General features: G+C 36.8%; 2 protein-coding genes across 2 annotated transcripts; one reads left to right on the top strand and one right to left on the bottom strand.

Moving 5' to 3' along the window:
- Positions 1–6,164: 6,164 nt before the first annotated feature.
- On the top strand, positions 6,165–8,506 carry LOC113737126 (uncharacterized). Its single transcript, XM_027264385.2, has 3 exons — positions 6,165–6,945; positions 7,104–7,204; positions 8,270–8,506. The coding sequence occupies exons 1-3, from the start codon at positions 6,180–6,182 to the stop codon at positions 8,312–8,314; spliced, it is 912 nt and encodes a 303-aa protein (XP_027120186.2). The 5' UTR covers positions 6,165–6,179; the 3' UTR covers positions 8,315–8,506.
- Positions 8,507–9,144: 638 nt separating this feature from the next.
- LOC113738205 (lipase) lies at positions 9,145–13,700 on the bottom strand. The gene is made up of 11 exons (XM_027265438.2): positions 13,390–13,700; positions 13,142–13,211; positions 12,382–12,467; positions 12,147–12,212; positions 11,949–11,996; positions 11,751–11,818; positions 11,143–11,215; positions 10,893–11,054; positions 10,136–10,330; positions 9,899–9,987; positions 9,145–9,650 (listed from the first exon to the last, which is right to left on the bottom strand). Exons 2-11 carry the CDS (start codon positions 13,206–13,208, stop codon positions 9,437–9,439), a joined length of 1,068 nt encoding a protein of 355 aa, XP_027121239.1. The 5' UTR covers positions 13,209–13,211; positions 13,390–13,700; the 3' UTR covers positions 9,145–9,436.
- Between the last annotated feature and the right edge of the window lie 1,086 nt (positions 13,701–14,786).

The raw sequence follows: 14,786 nt of genomic DNA, 5'->3' as shown, positions 1-14,786 counted from the left end.
CATTGAAGCCAGAGGGAAAAGGGCAAAAAAAATTTGTTTTCTTCTGCTAAAGAAACCTGCTATTCCATTTAGCAGCGGCCGTGGCTATTGGTTGCTTTAGCTGTGATTCAAAGAAACCCACATGGGTAGTCCAATCTTGTAAATAATTGAAGTTTGAGAAGTAGCGGTGTGGTTAACTTATCAAAATGGGGGCTCAAGGAAATTTAACGGGTTATAATTGAGCAAGAAGTATAATTAAGTACTTATAGGGCTAGTCACACGATTATTTTAGATATCAAAAATATTATGAAAGACTTGCCCCTAAGAGATAGCCATTGAGGATTTTTTAAAATTCAAGTGTAAACAAAAATTACTTCTTTCCTGGCTTTTATTGGACCTATTTCTCCAATCTTGTTTGATAGCCGTTCCATTTGCATCGGTCATTTTTTCAAAAACAAGTTTTTCAAATACAATGCTACAATAATTCAAAAAATATGTCATCTATACAATAAATCAAATACTTCAAAAAAAAAATTAATAAAAATTTTTCATATATACTGCTACAATAAAATTTTTCAAAAATATCCCCAAAAATAATTAATCCAAACGGAGTTATGTTATTCCACGCGAACGTTCTAGATAGAAGACTATTTGAAATGTTATTTTAAATAATTATTTTAGCATTTTCTATGATATGATACATATAAGATAAAAAAGGAAATAAAAAAATATCAAAAATATATTTATAATGCAAGTTAAATAATATTTTTAAAAATTTAGATATTCTTTTCAAACCAAATGGGGAGAATTTATTTCAAATTTTTAGAACGAAGGCCACCATCCCACTGGCCACAATCCTTTTTGACTGTATGATTCCCGCATTGAAAATTTTATAGCAATTTTGTATCATCTCAGTTTCGCCGCATTCTTAGAGAAAATACTGGATATAGTTACGAAGAAACAAGATAATTCATGTTAGCATACTTGTACGTAGATTCTTCTAAATCAGACAGGTGCATCTAGTCTTATGATGGTTGGGTTTCTAGGTCCAATTGGACCTATTCCCCTTATTCCATAGCAATGTATGTCAAAAAAAAAAAAAAAAAGAAGACCTACTCCATTCGTTGAGTGTTGATGGCAATTCCGTGGGTGGTTCGAAGCATATATTTCGTTGGCTGTTGATGGCGGTTCTGGTTATGAGTTGGTTTTGATTCATGACAAGTGTTCGTGCATTTCCGAAGGTGCAGATGCAAATGCAATCAACTTGGGGTTTCACCCACCGCAGAAATAGTGGTAAAATCTGGGGACAAGTGCTAGCCTACTGCTAATTACCAAGATCAACTTGCCATCACGAGTGTGCCAAACTTCCAAGTTGCTTGTCCCGCATCTCCTACTGGTTATGACCGCAACGGATCTTCTGTCTCACATCCTGTACCACTCTCTATCTCGCTTTTATTATATTACTATTTCTCCTTCATAAATATCATGTTTTAATTCTTTTTTATTTTCTTAAGATCCAATAACTATTAATTAAGTAAAAAATAAATACAACAGTTTCAAAAAAGTAATATATATTAGAAAATTAAAAAATACAGCAGAAAATTCACAAAAAATCTCATGTTTTATGCATTTTGATTTTTTGAGTTTGTTAAATTTTGTGTATTACTCAATTAATAGTTATTGAATCTTAAGAAAACAAAAAAGAATTAAAACATGATGTTTATGAAGGAGAAATAGCAATATAATAAAAAATGGAACAGAGAGTGGCAAAGGGTATGAAACAGAAGATCCGTTCCGGGTTACTACTCTCATTTTTCAAGCGGGGCGTCTTTGACTTTCAGTCGTAAACCTATTTGGATTGTGAGGTTTTTCAAAGAAAATAATTTGAAATAATTTTTTAATATATTTCTCGATTACATTTTTTATTTGATGTACGTCATAATATTATGGTATTTTCTTTTATAAAAATTTTCAAAAACTTCAATCTAAACGAGTTAATTTCCTAGGTAGCTAATGATATGAAAAAAAAAACTTTTAATTTACTATAAAGTGTAAACAGATAAAAGGAAATTTTTTTTCTTTGAAGAAACCAATATAATGTACCTTTTAATTTCATGAACTTTCTAATTCTAAATTTTTCCCATGACAATTATGAAAAGGTTGTAAGCTGGGTTTCTTTGCTTTTTTTTTTTGGAAAACTAAAATGCTGTGCAGAATTTGGTAGGCATTTGGTTCAAGCTAAGGAATCGGAATTGTAATTGGAATCATTTCTAAAAAAAAGTATGGGATTTTCTTGAGGGCGTCATTCAAATAACTAGAATTTGGCAAATATCTATAAGGAATAGGTATCATAATTTAATACCATTTTTTACCTATATTTTGTCCCTTTTTTTTTTTTTTTTACTCTTTCATCGATTCATCCTCTTTTTTTCTATGTTTAAATCCTTCGTACTCATCCTACCACCATATCTCTTACTAAAACACCACCTAGCAACTCTGTCACCAAATCTCTTATTGTAATGAAAAGAATGTGATGGAAAGAAAAAAAATTTTCCTCCCAAACTTAATGGAATTAGAAATATACAGATTTGAGATTAATTCATCAAAATAATACACTCAACCCATAACAAAAGTTAAGTTGGGTCAATTAAAGGAAAAGAAGCCCGAATGTTTAATGGATGGGAGAGAGAGAGTACCATGGAAAGAGGAAAGAGAAAATGGAGAGTTCACCATCAAGGTACGGAGGGAAAAAGGGAGAGGGAAGAGCAGAAGAATGAGGAATCATGAACATGAGAGAAAATAGTCAAGGACCAAAGGAAGAAAAGATAGAGCGAGATGTTAGAAAAAGGTGTAGAAAGAGCCAATTTTTAAATCATGCACATGGATTAAATTTGAAAATCCACCAAAACCTCCCAATTTGAAAATCCTTTGGTATAGGCATCACGGCTGCGAATGGCGCAAGTCAAGGAATTGCAGCCTGGTCGCTAAAGGAAAGGCAAGCAGGGAACAAAGTTCAGGACAATGCAGAGGCTGTCAGGCTTTGTATGATCAAAGCAGCAACTAAGGGATGGCAAGACATCAAGATACGAATTGAAGATAGAAAGCTGCTTGATCAAATACGAGCTGGAAATGCCAGAAGCTTGGAGTCAGCCACGATAATAGAGGACATACAGCAGATGACTTCATGGTTTCGAATGTGCTTCTTTGATAGGTTAAATGAGGACATTGATAGCCTATGCTATAGTTTGAGCAAAATTGCTCTTCTAAACTTTTGTGACATGGAGTGGAATTACTCCACCCCAGAGTGCTAAATGCACTAATGTTAAAATAGGAGCCCTTGCTCCAACAGTGTATAGTTTGATTGTGATATAAAATTTCTAACGTTTCGGAAAAAAAAAAAAAGTTAGAAATTGAGAACTCCCAAATTTTAATGATTCATTCTAAAATTTTGAATCCAACACCTATAACCCAAACAACTTAGGCGGCGCTTGGTTCATGAACCGGAATTGTAATTGGAATTGATATCATATATAAATAATTAGTATGGGTATGGCCCTATGTCATCATTCCAATATATATTGCTTGGTAAACACTTTCTAGGCTTAGGTATCAGAATAAAATATTTACTTTTTCTTTCTTCCTCGCTGCACATACTGCCAGCTTTGGAGGCCAATTGATAGCAGCTTTTCCTTGAACCACCACTGCTAGCAAACTCAAGACAGAATCACAATTAATTGCTACCTTGGAGCTCCTACAATTAATGTATTTAGCCTAAAGATTTCCTAACTTTTCCAATCTAAGATAGATCTAAATTCAAACTACAATCTTCATCTTCTTTTTTGGTTCCGGTATCTTTTGTTGCCAAAACCATCCACAAACCTCATCATCGCCCACTGTTTCTAGAAGAGGAGAAGGGAGGGGAGGGGGTTGTGGATGTTAGTGGGATGGGGAAGGAGGAAGGGAGAAGAGGTGGTGGAATGGAGGTGGCGGGGGAGGAAGTGGAGAAGGGACGGTATTCAGTTAGAATGGTTGTGTGTTTTTTATATTTCATTTAGGAGTCAAATTTGGTAATCAACCAAAACCTTCCAATATAGTCGGGAATGGAGAGTCACCAGATTTTTAGGCCTTGCTTGGATTGAAGGTTTTCGTCGGAAAATATTATCGTTTTCCGTGATCACATTTCCCTATCACCTTTTTCCCTCACATATATCAAATCGCTACAGTAATTTTTCCATGAAAAATGACGGAAAATGCAATCCAAACACAACCTTAGATTTCATTCCAATTTTTCAATACCCATACCTATTTAACAAGCAACAAATATAGTGCTGATTTCAATTCTTGGTTTCCAAACTCTTTGTACCAAGCGGTCTTTGAATTCCAATTCCAATTCCCTCTTACCAAACGGCTTAGGAGTCACAGCCGTACTTCAGCTATAACATCTCGACATGAGATGCCGTGTAATAGTTCAACATCCCACTTAAGCTTTATCCTCTGATTCGATCTGCCGACAACTTCACCTTCCAAGAAAATCAACGTCAGATCACTCTTCGAAACTCCACCCAGTCTTGAAATCCTAAACGTCACAAATAAAAAATTTATCTCAAACTCCGTCCTTCTGGTGGCACGTGCAACCAAAATAATTAATCCCATACATAAGATTTAACAGGCTTTTTTGGGTCGAATGGGCACAGGCTCCGGCCAGGCTCGCACTGGTTCGAAGCCATTCACAGTCCTAGTTTTAGGCCTATATGACTATTGACGCAAAACAGGCAAAATAGTCCCATACATGGACACGAGCACCTTTATACATGTCCTCCTTAGTCCCTTGGTCATTTCTTTTGATAGGCAACCTGATTCCCTGCACTACATTCCTTCGGACATCGCATTTCTAAGCCTTCTGTTCTAGATTTCTAGTCCACTACATTATTTTGCATGCAAACAAACAATTGTACTCCTACTACTTGTATAAATTTCTATAAGTTTTACGTAGTTTAGAGAATTTAGGTCTTCACACATTTTATTTTAGGATGGGTGGCATGCATTACCAGAGTAGTAACAGGCTTTCATGTATCAAAACTGACTATAAGTGTCTTATCATTCCTTGAAAAAGCGAAATAAAAGAAGGTAAGGGCTCACATCCTGTTGACTTGTTACATCTATAGAAGTCCAGTTATAGAGAAAAAGAAGAGTCCTGGCAAAAAGACACATGGCCCAGGTTGATCACAGACGTAAACGCCTCTAGAAGTTTGAGAAAGAAGAAAGGATGTCGAAACCAGAGGATCAGACAAACACAATAAATGTTGAAGGTGGAAGCTCCAATTGAAGTTTGCGAAATGCCAAAATGACAACCCTATGCTCCAGCCGGCAAAGGAACACTTTTGTTTTATCTTTGGTCTTCAAGTGCACAAGCAAGACACCAACAAAATATGCTCCGTTACTTCACAAGATTGAAGAAGATTTTGCACAATGCATAGCAACATGTGAACAAGTTGCAAACTTTGAGAGGATTTGCCTCATTAAGAGATTCAATACTCATTGAAGTCTTAAAATTTAGCTTCAGCTTGTAAAATTTCAGCAATGTTCTGAATACTAACACATGGATTAATCTTCTATACACCGACAGTGTATACACTTTCACCATTAAATACATAACACATAATTCGAATTTGAATTTGAAACTTAAATTTTGCATATGTGTCGTATATCCAACCGTGATAACGTATATACCGTCGGTGTATATAAGATTTATTCCTAACATTAATAAATGTATCTCGAGATTATGAATTTTTAACTTGTAACGTCATCGAATGACAACTAGTCTCAACCATTTTACATGATCAAGTCTGTGCCCCTAAGCAACATAGGATGGGATGAGTAGTTTTCCTTGGAGTTGATTGATAAAGAACATAACACGAATATTAATGGGGAACTTATTATTAATGGGGGTAGTTTCCCACGGTCTACCAGCTTATTCTCATACACAAGGAAAGAGGGTATGTAGATGCACAATTAGCAGACTAGACCACGAACAAAAATAGCACAGAATTATAACGTTAACAGTTGGATTTTATCAAATAAAAAATTAATCCGTGTTATATGGATTGATAGATTGCAAAAATTCAAATGATATACTGATCAGCAGTACTCAATGCCAGCTATATTCCGTGACAATATGCCCTGTTTAAGAAAATGACAACATGGATTTATTTGGACCTTCAAATCACAACGTGAAAGGCGGTATCCTCCTAAAAATAGATTCAAACAAAGGAGGACAGCTTAAGTCTCTTCACAAGCTTAAGATCCTTGAAGATCACAGAGGGAAGTTTATATTTTTCTCCTCCCTCCTTTCTTTCTTTCTTTCATTGAGGAACGAAAACCCCACCACCCCCTCCCTTTCTGCAGCATCAACAATGGGTTGTGGGGAATCAAAACATGCTGTTGCCACGGCAGATACCGTCAGCCAAAGCAAGAGATCAAATTCTAAGAAGGCGAATGGTCAGGAGAATCCAACTGTCATCGAGAGAGCCACAGATGATGTGAAAACAAACACCAATGCATCCCTGGAAGAACCAAAAAAAGGTGCTAAGGTGGTTGTCGATGAAGGTGAGAATGTTAATAAAGATTCGGGAGGTGCCATTGTCAAAGAAAGCGAAATTCCAAAAGCTGATGATGTGACAGAAAGCGAGGTTCCAAAAGCCGATGATGTGAAAGAAAGCGATCATCAAGGAAAGGGAGAGACTGTAGTCGAAACTGTCAAAGAAAAAGAGAACAAAGAGACCGCGGTTGTTCCTGAGGATACAAAAGATGAGAGTGAAAAGAAAGATCTGAAGGAAGGAAGCACCGAGGAAACGAAAAAGGAGGAAGCTGGCCCTGATTCCCCACCCAAGAAAGCCGCATCTGAGCAGCAAACAGATGCAAATGAAATTGTGGAGGACAAGGGACCAACCACAGAGACAAAAAGTGGTTGGTGATCAGTGCATAATATTTTATCAGCTTTGCTGCATGAATTATCTCAGTGATTCTAGCTATGTAGGACTATAATTCACGAAATTTGCCAGTAACATAGGCTTAGTTTCAATTCTCGATATTGATCGTTGATATGATTTGCTCTATATATGCAGAAGAGGCCCTTACAGAAAACAAAGGAAATCAAGATAAAGAGGGAGAAGCTGCCGTGCAAACTACTGAAACAAAAGCCGAGAAGGCTCCTGATGCTAAAGAGGTATGGTTCTGATATTTAGGCTTTAGAGGATGGTATTTGGGGTGGTTTTAACAATTTTTATAATTCACAACATCTTGTTAGACAACAAACTTTGTAAAATTGCAACCTTTAATCCGATTTTCTAATTACTAGTGCAGTCATTTTTGCTTTCAATTCACTTTCTAACCGATAAATCATTCACAATCATGCTGGATAATCTACTTACCACCTCACAATCATGCTGATATTCCGGTTATAATGCCATTATCTAAATCTCACAATTTTCAACATCTCTACAGAATTTTTGACGTAGGAAGGTGGAAAAGTTTTATCTAGTTTTTTTTTTTTTTTCCAAAACCGATAACATTTGCATTAATAACTATAGTTTGTAGCAACTAGTGCAACTGTTCTTTTACATCTGCTTGAGCTGCCTCTAACAGCCAAGCTGGAAAGTTTCCTTCCCACTCAATCTCATTTAAACAATTAACAGCGAACCTTGCTAAACCGGTTTGTTTGGATTGCTTCATATTTCCCCAATTTTATTTGCTTACATCATCTTTACAATTTCCAATACACCTTTTTATCTTCCCAATATCTTTTTATCTCACATACATCACATCACAAAAAGTGCTACAGTAAAAATATCTCAAATAATCCCAAATAACTTACAATCCAGACATTTATCAGAGCATCTTTTTAGTTTCCTTATATCATCTTGCAATCTGACTCGAACTCAACTTTCTTCCATGCCCTTCTTTTTGCCTGTATCATTGCTTCCCTGATTGCTAGTGCTTCCTCTAGTCTCGCCTCACTGCAGCTACTTCTTGGAGTTGCCCATGTAATCAGCACCTTCCCTTTACTGTCTCTCGCTACTACTCTCCATCCTGCCTTGTTCATCTTTTGGTTCAAAGCCGCATCTGTGTTTATTTTGATCCAGCCTTTTTGTGAGGGAACCCACCTGAGATCCTGATCTCCTGCTGCCTCGTCCTGTTCTTTGTTGACCCTATCTTTTAGCTACTTAATGTACCAATATTTGCTTTACTGGAATTCATCAGAAACTTAAGTACAGTGTTTGTGAATTTTCAGGAGCATGCAACTGAATCATCTGAAAAGGATCCAAAGACAACCTGAAGACTCATCCATTAGGCATTTTTAAGTACTTGATATTGGAAGTCGATGGTATCTCCAAATTATGTACTCGTTATCAATTTATTCTGTTTACTGGCAGACATATACGGCTGTATTTATTCATTTATCGAACTATCAATATTACTATTCTGTTCAGGGTTTCTTTAATACACATTGACAGATGTTCCGCCAGAATCTCAATCCTTCTTGTTTTTCTAACATCTTGGTCATTGATTATCAGCTAAAATCAAACGAACCCCAAATCTTGAATTTCTTGAAGTTTTCATTTGCCCATTGATAGGAAACTACGATCAAGTTTGAGCTGTTAGAAAATACAAAACTCAAAGTGCCCTTGAGGTAGAATGCCATGCAATATGATATCAAATGTTTCATCAAAATCTCAAACTCTGTTCCTCTCATTTCAAGAGTTTCTTGAGAATCTCAACAGCATTTTCATCACTGATCAACAGGCCCCGGCCTAACATATTATCACGGAGTGACACTATTGACGCTCACTTTTTTGTTCTTATTTTAATACAAGGGCATCAACCATTTCGGTTGAAGGTATACATAGATGTGCATCTTCAGCTGCTACTGCATTTCTTCTCTCTCTCTCTCTCTCTCTCTCTCTCTCGGCCATAACGCTGTTTTATAGAGCAATTTGAGAAGTTGGTGGATTACAAAACGAAGATACCATCGTTTATACTTCTCCCGTATGCATTAAGATGTCAACCCTCATAGGATAACCTGGACTGCGGAGGCTGTTCCTTATTATTACTTGTTTATTTTATTTTTTTTAGTAGGAGGAGGGGGGGGGGGGGGGTGGGGAGTGGTTTAGGGAAAGCAGCTTGGATGTGGAGAATGACCAGCAACTCCATCACCTCCCAGTTGCTTAATCTTTGTATATATCAACAATTAATGTATTTACATAAACAATGATGAAGTCAGTCGCAGTCCCCCTTTTCGTTTCAGGAAATAGAATCTACTAACTATATACAAGTAGTTTTTCCCAAACCATTCCAGAGAAGTACCAATTTTCAGCAGTGTACTTCAAAGATGCAGAGTCCCAGGGAAAGGATCAAAAGAATGCGGCAACATCTCGTCTATGTACAAGTAACAACATATCTACATTGAATCCACCTGACCCTTCACTTCCGAGCTTCTTCTCAAAATAGTGGATGATAAATTTCGAGCTAACACAAAATTTCCGTCAATATCCATGGTTCTGTATGCAGCAACACGAGGATCCAGGATTATTCTGCACGAAACTCCTTCCTCGTTACCCATTTGAATACCATAATACACCAAATGATCAAGAATGCTGTTTCCAGACACTGACCTGCAAAAGTTTTTGCTAACTTTTCAGATAATTGTGCCATCAATGAACAGACGTATACATGAGCTAAAACAACTTAATATGTCTTTCATGGTCAATGAAACAAGGGACAAATGCTTAATACTGTATGGCCAGCCAAGTGTCTTCATTGTCATCAACTTCCTCTCATCCTCAAGTTCATGGCAAGCGCAGAAATAATCATTCAAAATAACAATTTCTACATCTTAGGAGTCAATTAAGAGAAAATTCACCTGCTACATGTCGGATCTTCACCAGAACTATCACACACCTTCTCAATCATAAAAACTAAACTTCCAAAAGCAATATTATAAAGCCACACCTGCAAATCCAAGTATTAATTTGAGAAAAAGCTAGAAAGCAATTTCAGAAAACGACACATGTTATTTGACTTTACCTAGTATGCACAATTTGATCAAAATACTATGCATGTACCCAACCACACAAGATCCAATTTATTAGAGGATTACCTCTGTTGGGAAGTGATGGTACGTCTTCTGAGGGAAATAATAATAATAAGGCGGCAAATGAGGCACAATATCATGCTCATGTGTAACCCTAATTGTGCGAGGAACGAATTCACTATAGTAGGATGCAAAAGCTGCATTACCAATTCGAGGTTGTCCAAATGTTACAACCTGAACATCTTTCTCTCCAATATTGACCTGGGAATAAGCAGAGAAAGCTTTGATCAATGATAAGATATCCCCAGAATAACCTAACACATATCCTGGTAAAGCACAAAGTGTTCAACACAATCTCCTAATGTTCGTCCAGAGATGCAACTCTCCACTAATTACCCTTAAATAAACTTTCTACACATACTAATCATTCCATGCTCCATTTGCTAAAAATGCAAAGAAAAGATCACGTCAGGTCTCCTATTGACCTTACATCATGAAGGGTGGCACAACCAAATATTTTGTAAAAATAGAAATATATAGCAAGCGCCTATGTATGCTAGTTCAGCCATCAAAGAACACTTTAAAGAAAATTTCCTCCCTTTTCCTCCTAAATTTTCTTTAAATGGGGGTGTAAGGAGGATTACGAATAGTGAATATGGAGGAAACGAGAGCACAAAGACAACAATTCCAACAAAACACTACTCAAAAAGATCATGATATAGTAATAGTATCCCTATTTAATCAGTCGTGTATCCAGGAGACATATATAGAAGACAAAGTGTTTAGAAATTAAAAACTTCAAAGATCTCAAGGTCACAATTACCGTGAGATCCAGTGCACAGAAAGCAGCCATAGCTCCTCCCATTGAATGCCCTGTCGACATAATTTTAATATCACCATATAACTCCTTTGCTCTTTCAACAGCACTTAGAATTCCCGGACGTAAAGTTGTGTTGTGATATGCAGTATAAAAACCATGGTGCACCTGAAACAATGTAGAGACAAATGAACACAATTTGCTCCATAAAGAATCTAGAATGAAGACATAACTCAGAACTAAATGTAGCACACACCATTGCATTATCCATTCCAGGGTAATCTATGTCAAGTTGCTTCCAGTACAAATCTGCAACCCAATTCTGTATGCTGTACCGAACGAATTAACCCACCCAAGGAAATCAGAATATGACAGAACATTTGGGCTAAGATAGTCAGCGAAGACATATTAAAGCACATGAAATAAGCGAATACCCTCCACTCTGAAATAAGAACATGAAATAATCATATTAAGATAGTCGATATTTCAGATATTATCGACTTTTTTATAAGAGGTCCAAGTCTGGAACGATCTTATTACCCTGTCCTGTAGTTAGGTCTTAGACCCAATTATCACTTGCTATTATGTACTAAATATGATAAGCAAATAGCTAATAGAAAACTTCACTCCTGTCATCCATCTCGGTGTTAGAAATGGCTGCAGACCCTCCACTGTTTGGATGCAAAAGGAATATTTTAAGTTCTGGGAAAATCTAAAAGGACATGTAGTCATGTTTCTAGCCCATAAATGGACATAATTAATGAACTCCAACTGTCAACTTAGAGCAAGGCCCTTTTACTTCACTAAACAGTCTGTATTGAGAGATAAACAACATATCAACATGGAGTAAGAAAATAATGAAACCTGGTTTCTTGAGTGCCTCTAAATGCAATTATAATAGCATTGAGATCCTTTGCTACTCCTACAAATGCCTGCAGCAATTATAAGAAACTGTAAGCAACAATGCCACCATCAAGGGAAGAAATGGAGAAGAATTGGATCAAACAGTTAAAATTGGAATCCAATCCACCGTCCTCATTCCATTATACAGCAAAAACACACCTGGAGGCAGCGTTGGACATCAATAATTAGCTCTATCATTTCAAAACCCTGCTTCAATATAGAAAATTTCTTTGCTTAGACACATAATTGACCATTACTGTGATACTAGCCAAAAAAGGGGGAAAAATCATGCATCAATGACCCGCAATTCCATTAGTTCAATCAGCTGAGTATAAAGTGGTCACGCTTGTAAAGTACCTCGGTGAGATCATTACATCTTTCACATGTCCAAGTAAATAATTGTGTTGTATCTGACCAGTAGACCTGCGAGTGCCAAATTTTCCTTCAGATGCATTGTCGGTATGGAATTTCTCAGAATTAAACCACAAAGTGTCTTAGTAATACAACGTATGCTAAAAGTAAAAGCTACTAGGTATGGATCAATTGTTGTATAAACATAGAGTTGAGCTTCTATATTGGTGCCTAAACTTACTGCTGAAGCATATTCTGCCAATACTCTTGCAAGTGTGTGATTGTACACTGGCAGATGACCCTTGTGCTTGATCTTGACCTTAAGCTCTGATCCAAAAAACAACAAAAGATAAATGAGATTGGAGTTACCACAACAAAGTGAGTCAAAAAGTTCGCATATTTTATGACTCAAGGTTAAGAAAAACACAACACGAGAAAAGAACAGAAACAGAAAAGGATCCCCATTACTAATCTTAGCATTTTAGATTAGTCTTTTCCAAAATCATTTCAGGAAATTTACAGTCATAAAATAGTAAGTGCTTGTTGCATACTCATTACACGTGAATGTCCAGTTCCCTTCATTCAAGTGCAGACATTGAAAAACATTATTGAAATCAAGAGCTACCCTCTTCTCATGTAAACCATGCTCATGGCACTCAAGATAGATTTTCACCCGGCAAGAAAAGAATGAACGAAAATTCACGTACTCTCATGATAATGGAAGCACATTACTATACGCAAGGATACCTCCTTGAAGAACTCCATGCTTCAATGTTCTTGTTAAATTCCTAGATTCTCTAGAGGAAAAATCCCTTGCTCATTTAAACAAGCACAACTTCAAGAAATCACATTCACATTTTCTTCTAACTCAAAGCATAACTCAACATAAATCACGACCTAAACTATGCAATCTATAGCTTCAAATTCTTCCAACAGTCAGTTAACAGCCAAATTACGTAAATAAACTTCCAAAGCATCAACTTTACTAACTAATTAATTACCTCTTCCAGTCGAAGTTGCACATAAAGATATCAAAATTGCCGCAGCTAACCACCATTTAGCTGCCATCCTCTGCACAAAATAATAAAAAAGAAAGACAAGATGTCTCTCAAAACCCCCAAAAAAAAAGAGAATATTTTACTTGTTTGAAGCTGGACAATGTTAAAAAATTAAGATCCATAAGCACTAAAATTAGGGCAAATTCTGCAAGTACAAAATTCTAAATTCAGAAAAAATAAAATCTAAATACCCGCTATAGAGGTTCCTTGACAAAACCCAGAGCTTCAAGATAAGAAAGGACTGGGCTTGCGGTATTCCGGCAACCGTCGACGGGCGAAAACGGCACGGCTCAAGAATAACAAAGCGACGACGGGTAAATTGTGATAGAGCTTTCAGCAACTTGGTGTTGTGGGAGAAGTTAAAAAAAAAGCGTGGCTAAAAGATGCCGGAATGATTCCAAGTACAGCGGGTTTTTGAAGCGGTGTCTATAATTATTCTCCTCGTGTCGTCGAATGTTTAACGTCGGCTAGAATATGAGTGGAGGAAACAGATTTTGTGGGGGTTTTGTTTTTGGAAAAATCCAAAATACCTTGACGTGTAAAAGACTGCATATCTGTGTCAAAGGTAACGATGCTGACCCCACTATACATTATTGTATTTGGAATAGGATTGGATATTCTTTTAAAATTAGGCAACCTACATTCTGACACTCTCATATTCATTAATCGTCCCGCGTGAATGGTCCAGCGGCAGCACCTCCTTCTGGTAAAACTCTAGGTCCCAGGTTCCAGGTTCGAGTCCCTGCGCTGCTGGATTCCCCTCCGCGCACTTACCGTGCTTGGGTCGGGTTGGGACGCCAAGGCCCGGGTCGCAAGGGATTAGTCGGGCCCCGTAAGAATTGATCCGGACACCCTTGTGTCGAAAAAAAAAAAAAATCATTAATCAATTTTGACCCCCATATGATTTTGCCCCAAATTATACATAGAGCCTAGGTTGGATGTTTATTCTTTGGAATGGAACATTCTTTTGAATTCATGAGAGAGCAAAGGAAAGAAAATTCAAGTTTTGGCTTTTCTATTTTCTTTTCTTGGTATATAACGTCCGATAGTTAATATTAAAGTAGAGTAAAATCAACTTAAATCTCAAATCCTATTTTTCCATAATCCAAAATATTATTTAAGAGGAATCAATAGGGATTGATTCCATTTTTTTTTTTTGAGATTTAATTTATCGTACTCTGCTTGCTTGCAGTAGAGTGCGTGAACTGCAAAATTAGTATTAATTATTAGTCACTTTTCTATTTTAGAAAACATTTCTTTCAATTACTTTTGTAGCTGATACATACTTTATTTGTAGAGTGAATGTAATAAGAACTTTTGACAAGACAGGGAAAAAAAAAAGAAAATTGGCGACAAAAAGAATAATTGGTTTTTTTTTTTTTTTTGGTTCAGAATATTCGTGTGGAATCTGTTTGCCAGCTTCTGAGCCCAAAATATCTGCTCAACCCAGCGAAAGGACCATTCCTCATGGCACAAATGCCCAAATGACTGCCCCTTCAAAGTCCAAGCCCACGTCGTGTTCCCCACACCCTACTCCACATAAGCCCATTGGCGGGAAATCCATTTTCACACCCACTCACATGGCGGG

The sequence above is a fragment of the Coffea arabica genome, chromosome 3e (assembly GCF_036785885.1).
Source record: "Coffea arabica cultivar ET-39 chromosome 3e, Coffea Arabica ET-39 HiFi, whole genome shotgun sequence".
NCBI classification, from domain to species: Eukaryota; Viridiplantae; Streptophyta; class Magnoliopsida; order Gentianales; family Rubiaceae; genus Coffea; species Coffea arabica.
This window is presented reverse-complemented; position numbering and strand designations above follow the sequence as displayed.